The following is a 17,198-nucleotide window of genomic DNA, read 5'->3' as shown; positions in this document are numbered from 1 at the left end:
GCAATGTGTAAGTGTTCTCTTTTCTCAGCAGGCTTGCCAACATCTGTTGTTTTTCGACTCTTTAATAATTGTCATTCTGACTGGTGAGAGATGGTGTCACTTTGTGGTTTTGATTTGCATTTCTGTGCAATTATTGATGTGGAGCATTTTTCATGTATTTGCTAGCTGTCTGTATGTCAAAAGGCATTTTAAAATCATATTTTACAATTAGATTTAAGTAGTTTTTCAGGACTAATAGCAGCTGAAATATACACCAAGTCGAGGTAATCTATTTGAACTCAAATAAGTTCAGAAGGGCAAATCATATATTGGGCTCTGAAGTCAGGAATGCCTGTTTGCTTATTCCAAGAGCAAAGTGCTTTATGTAGATTAAAGTAGAATAAATGTTTTCTTCACAGAAAGGAAAGGTCATATTGCCATTGCATGTTTGCTTTAAATGATTTTTATTAATTTGTTCATTCAACAAATATTTATTGGGTACTAACTATGAGCTCTGAGCCCAGAATCTCAAACTTGCAGAAATGAGGAAATGATTTGTTTGATATAAGCCTCGAGCCTAAGAAATTTCTAGAATTACCAAATCCCGGTTTAGGTGGCACCTATTGATTAAGTGTGATTTTTCAGCCTAATTCCAATCGATATTTAGAAACCCAAGCAGCACTCTGGAGGAGGGTAGTATAGAATTAAAGAATGTTAGAAATAAAGTAGCTCATTTCCTGTACTTTAGAGGTAAGAGAGTCAGACAGACTTGGGTTGTTAACTGTGTAAACTTGGGCAGGTAACTCAACCTCTCTGAGCCTCAGTTCATCATATATAACATGGGAATAATACAATCTGCCTTATAAAAATATGGTAAGGATTACATAAGATAAATTATCTAAAGTTCTTAGTATAGTGTCTAACATATACAACATGCTCAGTACATGTCTACTGTTATTGTGATACCTGTTTTCCATGTGAAGGGACTGAAATTCAGTGAAAGGAAGTGGCTAGCCCAATGTGACATATCTCGATGATGTTAGGGCAAATATTAGAACTCAGATCTCCGTTAATAGTCAGATATGCCTTATAATACACACCGAGTTTACTACCTGAGAGCCAGGTAATATACACTTCCTGGACCTGTGAGAAATATTTGGGCTAATCCAAAGAGAAGGGAAAAGAATTACAAGGAAGTACCTGACATAAGAAAATAATTCCTGGACTCAGAAAACAAAACAGCAAGGGTGAAACAGAGAACAAGAGAGAAATAATTATCAGAATGTTTACATACCAATGCTGGAGCATTGCAATGCATAGTCATCACAGGACTGATCTCTATTCTAACTCCTTTATTCACTAAAAGCAAAAGTGACTATTTTTTCTTTTTTTTGACGATGGTGGTGGGAGGTGGTTTAGAACACATTTGTGATTCATAGAAAGTTACTGTGAATTCAGCTTACTATACAATTTCTATTTGCAAAGCAAGGGAACTCCATAATTGAAGTTAGAATGGAAGCAAGAGTACTACTAAGATGTAAAGAATAATAGATTATTAATGTTTTTGAGACATGGTCTGGCCGTATCACCCAAATACCACTGCTGGTGCAATCACAGCTCACTGCAACCTCGATCTCCTGGGCTCAAGTGATCCTCCTATCTCAGCCTCCTGAGTAGCAGGGGCTATAGGCATGTGCCAGCACACCTGGCTAATTTTTAAGTTTTTCATAGAGACTGGATCTCACTATGGTGCCCAGTCTGGTCTCAGAGTCCTGGGCTCAAGCAACCCTCCCGCCTCAGCCTCACAAAGTTTTGGGGTTACAGGAGTAAGCTATTGCACCAGACCCAGAAATGATATATTTTAAAAGAATATTGGGTTGGAGTGACACTTCATAGTAGAAGTTGTTGAGAAATTTAGTAAAAATAAGAAAACAAGGGCTTAATAGTAAAGTCATGTTGCCATTGCTTCGTGTAGCTGTGGTACAGTACAGCACAGAGAGATTGATTTTTAAATGAAGATAATCTTAAAAATTGGAAATATATGAAAAGAGCCATTCTATTTCTATATTAAAAGTGAAGGTTAATTTATACTTGCCTGAGCAAAAGATGATATATTCTTTTCTAAACTATTCTTCAGTTTAATCAGAGGCCTGCAATGTTGGCTATTACAAGATTCAAGAAATATTCAGGGGATTCCAGGAGTTTCCTAAAAGAAGCAAGGCCATTTTGTTCAATTTATTACTGCATAGTGCATGGCACTCAGACTGGTGCCAGAAAGTCTGACTGGAGTTCTTAGCCCACTACAAGGGATACATTGTGATTGTTTCAGGTCCATCCACTGTATAAAAAGATTGTTCCAATATTATACACTTAAAAATTTGTTAAGAGGGTAGATCTCTTGTGAAGTGTTATTTTTTATCACAATAATAATTTTTTTAAAGATGTTCCTTTTTTTACTTCACATTTTGAGCTTGCTAATTTTCATCCCCTGAAAATAATTACACTTTATTTCAAGTAAAATAAAGTAAAATATATTGGTAACAGCTTGATTGCTTATTCATTTGATAATATTCACCTTCACAGGGCATCAGGTACTGTTTATACAGCACTAGACATTGCAACAGGACAAGAGGTAAGTGCTAACGTTCAATCTTGACTTTTATTTTCTTTTGTTCATATTTATCCAGTATCTTCTTTGATGGTAACTTTGCCTAAAAAAAAAAAATGTGTAGCACTGGGTTTAGATAGGAGTTTACTTCATTGGTGCCCAGAGCCTCTGAAGTGAGTGGTTTACCCATGATTGACCAAAAACAGGCAGGTATGAGTTTGTGGCACAGAGAAAGAGCTTAGTAGATAAAGAATGTGTATGTTTCACTTTGTGTCCCCAAAAATATGACTATTCACGTTTATTGTAATGGCTATAATTTATTCTTGTATTTTAACTGCCATTCAGGTGGCCATAAAGCAGATGAACCTTCAACAGCAACCCAAAAAGGAATTAATTATTAATGAAATTCTGGTCATGAGGGAAAATAAGAACCCTAATATTGTTAATTATTTAGATAGGTAAGTGTTTTGTCTCATTGTGTACTTGTATTCTTTGTGGGATGTCATTTTTTTTGGGAAAATTATTTGGGATTCGTTCATTTAACAATCATTCTGCAAATATTTCTCAAATGCTACAGTACTGTAGAGTATTAGATCTATTACTAAACTTGTTCTCATTTATCTCTGTCCACATATCAGACACTTGAAGTAACATTTTATGATCTTGGTTGCAAACATAGGAAGTTTCTGTAATTTCATGTTGAGAATCATAGCTCCATTTTGGCAGAAAATACACTACTGCATATAGGAGGGAGCAGTGGTGTTTTAAACATTATGTCAAGTGTTTGGAGCCAGTACAGTTTCTGGGAGTCTAAGTGAAGAAGGCTGGCTACAATGGCCCTCCACAATAGCTTTAATGGGTGCTTTGTGATTAACTGACAGTGAGGTCTAGGTAATTCAGATTTTAATCTCAACCCTTTTTCCTAAACCAGGTAATTAATATCTCTTTCATCATTGGTATTAACAGTGTGTTATAAATAGGTATTTAAGGACAGCACTAACCCTTCACTTGTGGTTAACATCTGTCTCATTCAATTTCAAAAAGAGTTTGTTTAGTACCACTGTGCTATGTTCTCTGGAGGGGATACAAAGAAACGAAATCTAGGCCTTCAATTTCAATAAGTTTAAGATACTGTTTTCTGTGTTTTGGGCCAGGTAGACAAGTCTTGCTGTTGCCCAGGCTGGAGTGCAGTGGCACGATCTCATCTCACTGCAACTTCTGCCTCCTGGGTTCAAGCAATTCTCCTGCCTTAACCTCCCAAGTAGCTGGGATTACAGAAATGCACCACCATGCCCGGCTAATTTTTTGTATTTTTAGTAGAGACAGGGTTTCACCATGTTGGCCAGGCTGGTCTCAAACTCCTGGCCTCAGGTGATCCACCCTCCTTGGCCTCTCAAAGTGTTGGGATTACAGGCATGAGCCACTGCACCCAGCCACAAATTTTACAGTCTTGATCAGTGTCTCATAAAGTGTAATTTAGGAACCATCTGCCGCAGAGTAACCTAAAGTCATTCTGTGTTTGTAATTTTGCACACAAAAAAAATTGCATTTGCACTTGCGAAAAATGCAGAATTTTTTTTAATTTTATTATTTTTTTTTTTTGCTATACTTTAGGTTCAGAGGTACATGTGCAGATCGTACAGGATTGTTACATAGGTATACACATGCCATGGTGGTTTGCTGCACCCATCCCCCGTCATCTACATTAGGTTAAATAATAAGATGAGGACTGTGAATTTTTATTTTTAACAGGCTTCCCAGGTGAATTTTATGGACACCAAACTTTGAACACCACTGGATAGAAAATTTTGCTTCACATTGATATGGGTCTTAGGGCAGGGTGGGAACATTGGGGTCATTCCATTTCCTATAATTCATCTTTCTTGCTAAGTAGGGTTTCAGAGACCTGATTATACTGCTAAAGTGCATTCAGATGATGTCAGGTGATTTGAATAACCTCATGCTCTCTGCCTGAATTATAGGGCTCTGATGACCCTTGTCCCCATATTTGATTGGGGCATGTCCCTCAGTACCTTCCCAAACGTAACAGGCATGGCACAACTTACGATTAACTTCTGTCAGAACTGAGGCACGGGAATATTAGAGTCCACAGTTTCTTAGTGTCATAAGGCAAAGTCTTTTCTTTTCTTCTTATAGCTACTTAGTGGGTGATGAACTATGGGTAGTCATGGAATACTTGGCTGGTGGCTCTCTGACTGACGTGGTCACGGAGACCTGTATGGATGAAGGACAGATAGCAGCTGTCTGCAGAGAGGTAAGCAAATAGAGCATTTCTAGCTGATTAGAATGCCAAAATTGGCAGTTCTTCATTTCTGATTATTCAGAATGTTTATATCATCAAAGTAAAAATAGTAGAATTTTTCCACTGAAAACAATTGGAGAGGCCAACTTCAGTTTAAATCCTGTTCCTAATAGCACTCCCCAGCATCACCCTCTTGAGCCCCTTGTTTATTTTAGCTGCTTTTTGTGGATATTTGTAGTTCCATTATGCCATTTGCAAAGTGTCATATCTAAGCCCACATGCTGTAGTTTCCGTGAACATGGGAAACAGTGATATTGGCTTAGCACTTCTTTCTAATTTGGGGAAGTTTTTACATGATACTTATTTTATTCTGCATGTGTAATATGAGCCATGCAAAATACATTATATTTTCATCATCGTTTAGAAGGCAGTTTAAACAGGGTCCGCCCTCAGCCCAGAAAGCAGTTGCTTTCACAGTACAGTCTACACATTCCTTATAGCCCCGCAGTGGGCCTGAGGATCTGTCTCTTTTCCAGTAAGTGTCATACCCCTGAGGGGTTTCAAACTAAATTAAAGATACGTTATTATATTTATTTTGTTGAATATTAACACACACACTCCTCATTGGAGTCTCATCTTAGGCATTATAATCTACCCCATTTATTGTAGTGAGGTTTTCTATCAACAAAAGTAGGAACTCTGACTCACTGAAACTTGAAAACCAATGATAGGGAAACAAAACTAAGTGATATCAGCTAATCTTTGCCATATATATATATATATATATATAATTCACTTAAACTTCCTCCTTCCTTGCTCTCCTCTCATTATCATTTCCCCCACCCCACATATCCACCAAACATATATGCTTTCTATTCGTGCAATAAATCGAACTTCCTATCCTGAGCCTGTGGTTTCCATCTTCCAGTATTACACTGCAAAGCCATTTCCAAACAAGTGCCTGTAGTTACTTCATAGCCTAGGAGTGGTTCCCAAACCTGGCTACCTGTTAGAAATAGTATGGGGCACTTGTTTAAGTGCAGATTCCTGGGTTTCACTCCAGAACTTCTGAATCAAGTCATACCGTATACAATGAAGCTTACCATAGTTATATAAGACACAGCTGAATCCTCCAGATTACCAGGCCAAAGTATATTAATTGGTTAGTTTGGCTGTATTAACAATTGTTGCTGTTTATCACATTATCACTCTTCATGTCCTAGTCTGACATGGCAGCCATTATATTTAGCATGTATAATGCTAAGTGGCATAATTGATGTAAATGGTAATGTGACTTCAAAGTGGTGTTGTTAAAGCATTCAGTGATCAATTTCACTTGACAATATAAGTTATACCCCTACCCAAAACTTATCTAGAAATAAAACTTAGTATTAAAAATTATTTGTGATATAATTAGAACTTTTTTTTCTGATTTAATAGTGCCTGCAAGCTTTGGATTTCTTGCACTCAAACCAGGTGATCCATAGAGATATAAAGAGTGACAATATTCTTCTCGGGATGGATGGCTCTGTTAAATTGAGTAGGTATTTTGGTTCAGATGGTGTTAGAGTATCAGGGAATTTCTATTCTTTTATTGTATATCTTAAGAAGATAATGGTCACTGAAGGTGATTTATTTGAAAGCAGTTACAGCCCAGTTTGAAGTAAATAATTTTTCTAACACTGTATTCCTGAATATTGTGACTACACTTTTTGGATTTAATATTTCAGAATTTCTAGTGACTTCTAGAATGAATGAATGACAAATACCTAGTTAGGAAACTGAAAAATTCTATAAGTTTGACAAAACAGTGATGAAGAGGGAATTAGACTGAAGTCTAGTAAAAATGACATCACATCAGTTAACTATTTCAGACCTTCTTAAAATAAGAACCAGCTGAGAGATCAGTTAACAAAAGAATATGAGCTAGGCAGTTGTGGAAGCTCGGTGTGTAACAAAGGAAGGTACAGCCATATCTGGAAGTGATGTATTGTAAAAGGAAAATCATTTGGACTTATTTTAACTGGCTTTTCTTCTCTGCAGCTGACTTTGGGTTCTGTGCCCAGATCACTCCTGAGCAAAGTAAACGAAGCACTATGGTGGGAACCCCATACTGGATGGCACCTGAGGTGGTGACTCGAAAAGCTTATGGTCCGAAAGTTGATATCTGGTCTCTGGGAATTATGGCAATTGAAATGGTGGAAGGTGAACCCCCTTACCTTAATGAAAATCCACTCAGGGTAAGTCAGAAGAGGAGTCAGGTGCTTTATTCCCAGGAAAGGGGAAAGGCCACATATCATTTCTGGCTTCCACCAAAAGTGACCAGAATGGGCTCTTTCCTGAGACAAGTAACATAGAATCACCAAGTTATAATTTTCAAATTTATTGTAAGCTTTTAAAGTTTATCTTATAATGTCTCAACAGTTTTCCTTTTCCTTTCCTTTTTTTAAAATTTTTTTAGGAGAAATAGTGTCAACTACCCATTTTTTTTTCTTTTCTTCGGTTAATTCTTTTTTCCTTCCAATTTTTATTTTAGGTCCAGGGGGTACATGTGCAGATTTATTAAATGGGTAAATTGCATGCTGTGGGGCTTTGGTGTACAGGTTATTTCATCTCCCAGGTAATGAGTGTAGTACTCAATAGGTAGTTTTTAGATCCTCAGACTCCTCCCGCCCTCCACTCTCAAGTAGGCCCCAGTGTCAATGGTTCCCTTCTTGGAGTCCATGTGTACTCAATGTTTAGCTTCCGCTTATGAGTAAACATGCAATATTTGCCTTTCTGTTTCCACATTAATTTGCTTCCAATAATGGTCTCCAGCTGCATCCATGTTGCTGCAAAGGACATAATTTCATTCTTTTTTATGGCTACATGGTATTCCATGGTGTATACGTCCCACATTTGCGTTATCCAATCCATTGTTAATGGATATCTAAATTAACTCCATGTCTTTGCTACTGTGAAAAATGCTACGATGAACATACAAGTGTGTATGTCTTTATTGTAGGACAATTTATATTCCTTTGGGTATATACCCAGTAATGGGATTACTGAGCTGGTTAATAGTTCTAAGTTCTTTGGAAATCTCCAAACTGCTTTTCACAATGGCTGAACTAATTTATATTCCCTCCAGCAGTGTATAAACATTCCCTTTCCTCCTCAACCTCGCCAGTATCTGTTGTTTTTTGAGCTTTTATTTTTTTTGAGACAGAGTCTTGCTGTGTTGCCCAGGCTGGAGTGCAATGGCATGATCATGATCTTGGCTCACTGCCACCTCCACCCCCTAGGTTCAAGCAATTTGTGCCTCAGCCTCCCAAGTAGTTGGGATTACAGGTGTGCACTACCACGCATGGCTAATTTTTTGTGTTTTTGGTAAAGATGGGACTTCACTGTGTTGACCAGGCTGGCCTCAAGTGATCCACCCACCTCGGCCTCCCAAACTGCTGGGATTACAGGCATGAGCCACCACACCTGGCCACTTTTTGACTTTTTAATAATAATCATGCTAACTGGTGTAAGATGGTATTCATTCTGGTTTTGGTTTGCATTGCTCTAATGTTTAGCTATATGGAACATTTTTTCATATGCTTGTTGGGCACATGTATATCTTTTTTTGAGAAGTGTCTGTTCGTATCCTTTGCCCATTTTTTAATGGAGTTGTTTGATTTTTGCTTGTTAATTACATTCCTTATAGAGGCTGGATATTTCAGTTTGCAAATATTTTCGTCAGATGCATAGTTTGCAAATATTTTCTTCCATTCTGTAGGTTGTCTGTTTATACTGTTGATTGTTTCTTTTGCTGTGCAGAAGCTATTCAGTTAAATGAGGTTCCATGTGTCAATTTTTGTTTTTGTTGAAGTTGCTTTTGGAGTCCTCATCATGAAATCTTTGCCAGGGCCTGTGTCTAGAATGGTATTTCCTAGGTTCTCTTCTAGGGTTTTCATAGCTTTAGGTTTTACATTTAAGTATTTATTCCATTTTGAGTTGATTTTTGCATATGATAAAAGGAAAGGATCCAGTTTCAATCTTGTGCATATGGCTAATCAGTTATCCCAGCACCATTTATTGCCTAGGTAGTCCTTTCCCCTTGTCTATTATTGTGAACTTGGTCAAAAATCAGATGGTTGTGGGTGTGCAGCTTTATTTCTGGGTTCTCTTGCCTGTCCTATTCGTCTATGTGTCTATTTTTGTACCAGTATCATGCTGTTTTAGTTACTTTGGCTTGTAGTATAGTTTGAAGTTGGGTAGTTTGATGCCTCCATCTTTGTTACTTTTGCTTGGAATTGCTTTGGCTATTGGGGTGTTTTTGGTTCCCCACGAATTGTAGAATAGTTTTTTTTCCTAATTCTGTGAAAAATGTCATTGATGTTTTAATATGAATGGTATTGAATATGTAAATTGCTTTGGGCAGCATGACCATTTAAAAAATATTGATTCTTCCTATCCAAGAGCATGGAATATTTTTCCATTTGTTTTTATCATCTCTGATTTCTTTCATCAGTGTTTTGTAATTCTTGTTGTACAGATCTTTCACCTTCCTGGTTAGCTGTACTCCTAGGTATTTTATTTTTTAGAGTTGTTAATGGGATTGTGTTATTGATTTAGCTTTTAATTGGACATTGTTGGTGTATAGAAATGCTACTAAGTTTTTTAGCATTGATTTTGTATCCTGAAACTTTGCCAAAGTCATTTGTTAGATTTAGGAGCCTTTTGGCAGAGACTGTGGCGTTTTCTAGGTATAGAATCATATCATCTGTGGAGAGAGAGAGTTTGATTTCTTCTCCTCCTGTTTGGATGTTTTTTATTTCTCTTGCCTGATTTTTATGGTTAGGACTTCCAACATTTTTCTAACATGCTTTGGTAGTATTTTTAATGGCTATGGTCTTTAAGATTCCTCAATATAGCTTTCTAATGTAAAATACATGTAGCTTTTTTTTTTTAAGTGAGATGTGGGGAGAAAGTATTTTTATTACATGACATGGTTAAATGATCAATCTAAAAAACACTTGCTTTATAATTAACAAAACAAATAAATGCATTTCCAGACCAGCTGTAATTTTTAAATTGGATTTTCCTTATTAGTAATGGTTTATTGATTAACAACAGCTTGGTGGGTATTGAATGGAACACAGAGATAGACATAGTGCCAGCCTGGTGAAATCACAAACATAATTAGATTGTCAAGTAGAAAATGAATGGGAACAGTTTGTGTTTGGTAACTCACTTTGCTGCCGCAAAATCAGAGATTGGATCTTCATGTGGTCTTGTTATCCCTGCAAAGAGAAAAACTCCATTTCACAACCTAACCCTACCATCTTATTTCAGCGGTGCGCTGTTGATCATTTGGAGAAAAGAAAGAGGTATGAAAGAAACGCTTGCTCAGTGCAGAAGGGAGCCTTAGCTATTTTGCTGTATGTAGCCCAACAGTGAACTATTAATAGAAGCTGTGTTTTGTATATATAACAGGCATCACATTGTTGAAAAAAGAAAACATGCACGGATTCAAATTCTACTCTCAAAATTTATGCACAGTGCTGGTATCATAGGCGTCTTGTATATTGCCTGCATCATTACCACTAGGAGCCTAAATTGAGTTGTACCCTTGGTATGCAAAAAACCCCATTGTTCTTAGTAAATGATTAAGTGTTTTCACATAAAGCTTGTAAAATCCATATTCAAACCAAATGTATGTGGCTTTCTATGCATGTAAAGAGACCTATAAGCTAACTGTGTAGATTTTGCAGTTGAACATTTTGTAGTTGGGAACTGCATTCCCTATGTATGGAGAGGAGGACAACTTCCTCCTGGCTTTCTCCTAAGTCCTCTCTGGTACTTGGCCTCTTGTCTTATTACCTGTGCTAATTAGAAAACAACAGATATGAGGGAATGCCCTAATGAATGCTATAGGCTGTTGCTCTGTTCTCATGAAACAATCTGGAAATGAGATGTGCACATTGATTAGCTGCCTTCAGGGCTGAGTGGAAAAGAAGGGGCATTTTCTCACCATTTGTGGGTTAGCCCTCCATGGATTTAATCAAGTCCACCCCTGACCTATGGTCCAGCACATCAGGATAATTACATGGGCTTTTCCTTATTGTTTAACCACCTTTTCCCATTAAGAAATTGTAGTGAAAGAGCACATCCGACCTCTTGGTTCCATGGATTTCCTCTCCTAAGTCTTTGGAGTTTGGAGGCACTAAACGGATTATGGCTATTTTGCTTTCTGCATTTTAATGAGTAATTTACAACCTGCAAATTTTAAGGATTAAACAAATGGCTCTGTAAAACAACTAGTCTCGGTAGTGAATTTATTACCTTCTTCAGTTCCCCAATTACAATTGATCTCTCTTTAGCTAGGCTGCTAATTGTTAGAAAAAAGGAAGCAACTTTTAATCTTTATAGGCATCTTCTAGCCTGGGATTAGAACTCATAATTAACAGCTTGTATCTTAGATTCCATTGCCTTATGTCTAAACAAGTTCTTGCAGATTAACAAACCACAAGATTCAGGAAGCCTACATTAAGTCTACAACAAAAAGACCTGTCAGAAAGACCACCCGGTTGAATTGCACTGATAAGGATTTACTCTAACTTTGCTCATTACTCTCTGTGTGTGATCAACCATCAATTAATCAATCAACAAGCCATATTGAGCTAGCCCTATTCTGATCCTGTCTCTTCTAGGTACCAGGAGTACTTTTTTTGGTTTCAATTTCAAATATGTTTTCCTAATGTTCTCTTGAAGGAAACACAATGTCTCAGGCTATATACCTTTATTTGCAATTTTTTAAATGTAGTTGCTGAAGCCATGGGGAGATTGGAGAGAAAAAAAGATCTAACATGAATCTATAGGGAGCAGCGTTTTCTGGGATCCTGATGCCCAGGCCATATGTGGGAAGTAGAAAATAACCCAGAGCTTTAGGAGAAGTATAAAAGAGTGCCAGATTAATCCTTTCTTTAAGATCCTTCCAACACTACAACCCAGCCACTATTTTGTGCTGTGAGGTGGAAAGAGATATAAGGAAGGAAGTAAAATAAGTAGAAGAAAGACAGAGTGGTAGAGTACAGGGTAGCATGTTGATGTGAAAAATTTTGATCCTGTAGTCAGGCAGATCTGGGTGTGTCCTGGTTCTCCAACCTGCAATCTCTGTGACCTTCTGCAAGTTACTTAAAACCTTTCTAAGCCTGCTTCCTATCTGTAAAATGAGGACCATATCGATCTTACAGAGTTAGCATGAAATCTAAATGAATAATGTATGCAAATCACCTAGCACAGTGTCCAGTTCATTGTAGGAAATATGTATACATATATGAAAATTTACATATGAATAGTAAAATAGTAAGATAGGAAAACAGAGAAAGGATGATTAGAGTGTTGTTTTTTTTTTTACCCACGCATGAAGGAAGGTTAGATTCAGCACTCTTCCAGGAACTTATCCTTCATGAGAGTGGCATCCCCCATCTACTCAAGGAGTGAACGGTTTTGCACGGTTCAGTAAAATTAACATGGACAGGTAACACTGAACAGAAGAAGTTCGAGGTGAAGTCTGGGACTACACATTTCAAGGTCGTTTATGTTTCACTGTGGGTTTTTCTGTGTCTTTGTTTTATCAGTTCCAGCTGAACAGACCATTTGTGACTATTGCTTATTAACATACTGTTGATGCAAGGAATTAATATTTTTCCCCCTTGTTAGAAAGTGGTTGAGATTCTTGAATGTAAATTTTTCTGTACTAATTGACCTAATTTGCTCATAAAATGCCTTTTAAGGTCAGAGAGTTATTGACTGTACTGATGTTATGAGGTTGGTACCCTTCCAGAGAGAAGAGAACAAAAGCCTCTTACTGTCCCCCACTACCTGAAGTCTTTGTACTCAACATAATTGGCCTTGGACATGTTGTTCTGTGACCTATAGACAGTTTTAGTTCAGCCTCCAATAATTAAGTACCTTGCTCCTTCTCTTTGCCAAAGTGACTGGGGTTAAAAATCTAACTTTCCCTGTGGATATACATATCAAATATTACTATTCTGCTGATATCCTTAACTTTTTTGTTAACTGAATACTTCAAAGAGCTGTTATTATAATAACTTGATTCTAAGTAAGGAGACACAATCATTTTTGTAAAACAAAACTTTGATCTTTTTCTCAGCACCCAGAGTGTGCCCCTTTATTAACTTTTCTTGTACACATAATGGGACTTTTCTTATCAACAGGTTTTGATGGAATTTGTTATTTGTGAATCGTCTCAATGATGTCCACTTGAAGTCCCTACTAGACCCTTTGAAACACATTTTGTGGTAATTTTCCAAATCTTTATCCAAGTTAAACTTTAAGTGTTCTCTTTCTACCCCTTACTTTAAACATCTGTGAAGCTGTATCAACAATTGGATCACTGGAAGATTATTATTGGTATTACTGCTAAAAACAATATGTAGTATAGTATGTGAACCACAGATCCTATACCAGGGGATCTTTTTTGTTGCACATTGGAGTTATCTGCGGACCTTTAAGAACCAGTGATTCTAGGGCTCCATCCTCCGGGGAAGATGGCAAATCAGGAAAAGGTCAAATATCAATGTGTCAAGCGCTTTATAGAACACTGTCCAGCCTGGACAACAATTCTTCATCAGCCCTCTTTGAACATGGTCATCCAACCAAAAAATAACACTATAATTCTACTCACATTTATCCATTTTGTCTAAAAATTTATGAGTAATGCTACCAAAGCCTAATTGAAATCCTGATGTGCTTTATGTTGTTCTCTGATTTACCAATTCAGTAGTACTATCCAAAAAGAAATGACATTAGTTCAGCATATGCCTGCATGATATGCTATTTTCTTTTGCAATTTTGCTTCTTCTGAAAATGGAGCTCATTATTAAAATGAGCTAGCTGCTGACTGAGTAGCTAGCATATATTGGTGTGTAATAAAACCATCAGTCTGACTACTCATGATTAGGAATGCATTACCTATATGGCAACGGAGGAGGACAGAAATTTAAATTTAGACTTCTTATCTACACTAGGAGGCTTCCCACCTCCCCTTTCCTGCACTTAAGGCACTACGGAAATGTTAGTTGTTCTTATTTCTTATTGTAGGAACAGGGAAATTATAGTTGGCTTGTATGGCTAGAAAAGAGAGGTAAGCAGAATAAGAGAATCTTTAGTAACTGAAAAGCAAGTAAAGGCTAAACTGTTTCTAGATCCCTCCAAGCACTGGGACTTTGCTGTGGATTGGAATGTCTGGGTTTGATGACACGTGCTCATTTGGAATTAAAGTCAGACATAAACTTCCTGAGTGCCAGAGAAGCAAGCATACTTTGCTAGCACTCAGTCAATATTGTTTTGAATGTATTTCAGGAAGAGCTGGGAATATTCCCTTCTTTTTCCATGAGCTGCAATGAACAGCAAGGTTTATTGATAGTTTGTTGACACTCCTCCTGTTTTGAGGGCAAACCTATGCTTAAAAGGAGGGGCATGTTGGGATCACTACAACTAAAATAATTACAGAAGAATAACAGGGCTCCTTTTTAATCGGAAAAAAATATTGCCTGTCAAAAGATAAACAGCTCTTAAGAGTCATTGGTTGTCAGGAATTCAGCAAAGGAAAATGAGACTTAGCCATAGGAAAGCTGCAAGTCTCATTTAGAATGTAATTCAGAAGCAGACATCTCAAACTGATGAATTATGATCCAGAAAATGGCCAAAGGAGAAACTGATTCCATAGCAAACGAAAATCCACCAAGAGAAAATGAGAGAATAAAAGATTATGCTACTATTATCTTATCATTTCTCAGAATCCTTATAGCATGGCTTGGGAGTAAACCAAGGATGGATATGCTGATTGCCCTAATAGGTACCATACCAATAACTAAATAGCTAAGTCCCTCCAGATCAAAGTGAATTCTAAAGAGATAAATCACGGAGTGTGATGATAGGTATTTGCCCACTGAAATGCCCATGCACATGTTTTATCCTATTGCTTTTGAAATCTGTGTTTTTGCCAATGAGGATTTACTTTACCAAGAAAGTTGGAGTTTTCTTAATAATTAAGCTAATTTTTGACCTTTATTGTCATTTTGATTGATACCTTTTCCAAACAGGTTCCAACATCATTGTAGAAAACCCTTTGCATTCTGATAAAAGAGTATACTGAGGTGTCTTAGCTAAGATGTTCTGCAGAGAAAGTTAAATCAATTAAGGCACTGTAAGCTTTGTAGCTGGGAGGGCCAGAGTTCTAACATTATCCCAATAATCAAACTGACCTTTCTGTTGTAGCTTTTTTCTTTCTTTTCTTTTGCTGTATCTTTCTTTTCTTCTTTCCTTTGCTTTGTTTTTTGTAAAGAATTACTCTCTTGCTCAGATGGCAAAGTTCATCAGCACTTTTTTTTTTTTAAATCTAGGAGGGGCCAATGACTGTGAGAGATCTAGACATGGAACTTTCTAGCGTCTCTACCAATTGTTTACATTATGAGGGTTGAAGAGTGAATTGTATTCCCATGTCTGTCAGTCAGGAACTTCATGACCTTGTACAGGTTTCTTCTTGCTGATCTGGAGTGGAATTTCACTAGATTATTGTTTACCAGTAGGCTACACAATGCCCTCAAATACCATAGAGTTCCTTGGGGATATTGAAGGAGCCAAGAGGGAGGTCACCTGGGTAGTGCTCTTGGTTCCACCAGAATAGTTCCTTTTTTAATTCCTTTTTCTACCTTGGGCTGTCACATGAGATTTACTTAAATAAAGCTAAAGACTCGTGAGTCTGAAAGGGCCATAGTTTGAGTGTGTGTTGTCTCTATGAGTCTCCTCTTTCAGAGGAGTGGTCTTCAGAAAGCAGCTCGGAGACATTTATCTCTTCATCACTGGACTAAATCTGTATCCCACAGAATTGAAAAATCTCCTTTTCCCATCAAACAAAGACACTTGATCCTGATGTGAAACATGCTGTATATGAGATTTGGTAACGTCGTTCTGATAATAATCTCAGGAAGAAGCCAGTGAAGAACACTGCAGTAATAAAGCTATTATAGGGACACAAGGTTCCTCACTCTGGAGTATGATTAAAAGAATTGTATGTTATTATGTATGGACCTGTTCAGCTGATCAACTGCATTTAAAAATAGAAGTTGAAATCAGTTTATGTGGGTAGTAATGCATGTTTCACAGATCATATCACAGTCAGCCTGTTTTAATCCTAATATGTTAATTTGGAAAAACCTAAAAGAATCAGAGTGCTAGTTCCTTCCTGCACTAATATTCTGAAATAAAACATGAACAAATGTATAATGTTAAATAGTACATTACAACTAGAAATTACTTGTGTGTTAAAGAGAAAATGGGAGGTGAGGAAGTTGATCTACATGTATACACAATATTTTGAGAAGTTTTGTGGGAAAAGGACTGGGAGAAATGGAGCAGAATGGGACCTAGGATCCAGGTCCCCTTGGTCTCCCAGATTTTCTAGCCATTATCTATGTTCATTTCTCTTTGTCCTCATTCCACCAGCGATCTTCTCCTCCCATTGTCCTTTGGCCCCTGTTTTTGCCCTAATATTTTGTTTTGCTTCCTCTGCTTCTCACAGCTTCTTTCCTCTACCTTTTGCACCATTTTGCTTGCCCTCCTTTCCTAGCTTTGTACCTACCACATCCCTACTTCCAAATGCCCTGTAATTCCAAACCTTGGGTACTGCTTTGTGTGCCCAGGGTTGCTTCATAAACACAAGCAGCCCTCTCTGCAATCTTAGTAAGCATTTTTAGTTCCGAGAGTGAGCACATGTATTGTTGGAGTCATCAATAATTTATTTTATGGCATTGGTCAGTCCTCTGTGCTTGAAAGGAGCACATTTGGGCTAGGCTAACACCCAATGAGTCAGCCCTACCTAAATACCTTTTACTATCAACCTATAAGGGGATACATCTCTAATAGATTCGTTTTAAATGGCCTTTTAAGGATTAAACAACAAAACAACAATAATAAATGTCCTTCACAATTTGGTGACCAATGAGAACTTCTATGCAAGACAAGTAGGAAGCTAAATTAGACTAGATTGCTCATTCAGCTATCACACTGAAGTATTAGGTTGAGTAAGCCCAAGTATGGAATATAATGTTCATTATAATGTGTTGATTTCATTTTGTATATTTGGCCCCATTTACTCTCTTCTTAGAAAGAAATGGCAGACTCTTTCATGATATTCATAAACACACCAGAGGCAGCAATATACTCTGGCTTTTAACCTCTGAAATCCCAGGTCATGAGTAAACTAAGTCATAGGGTATTAAGTCACTTGTTGCCAAATGTCTGTCATAAAACACTCAAAGTTAGTTGAAAATTCTAAAATGACAAAAGAAT

At 37.3% G+C, this 17,198-nt stretch overlaps 1 protein-coding gene across 19 annotated transcripts in view; it reads left to right on the top strand.

Annotated features, from left to right (window-relative positions):
- The window catches only part of PAK3 (p21 (RAC1) activated kinase 3), a 287,181-nt gene that overhangs the window by 252,768 nt on the left and 17,215 nt on the right, over window positions 1-17,198 (top strand). For all 19 annotated transcript variants that reach the window (XM_032250843.1, XM_032250841.1, XM_032250836.1 and 16 more), the window contains 5 exons: window positions 2,563-2,611; window positions 2,933-3,045; window positions 4,745-4,862; window positions 6,291-6,390; window positions 6,894-7,090. In XM_032250843.1, coding sequence (XP_032106734.1) covers window positions 2,563-2,611; window positions 2,933-3,045; window positions 4,745-4,862; window positions 6,291-6,390; window positions 6,894-7,090 — 577 coding nt within the window. The remainder of the gene's footprint in view (window positions 1-2,562; window positions 2,612-2,932; window positions 3,046-4,744; window positions 4,863-6,290; window positions 6,391-6,893; window positions 7,091-17,198) is intronic.

Source organism: Sapajus apella, unplaced genomic scaffold (genome assembly GCF_009761245.1).
Source record: "Sapajus apella isolate SASKATOON/1434 unplaced genomic scaffold, GSC_monkey_1.0 scaffold73, whole genome shotgun sequence".
Taxonomy (NCBI): Eukaryota; Metazoa; Chordata; class Mammalia; order Primates; family Cebidae; genus Sapajus; species Sapajus apella.
Note: the sequence above shows the minus strand (reverse complement) of the source record. Positions and strands in the feature narration are given on the sequence as shown.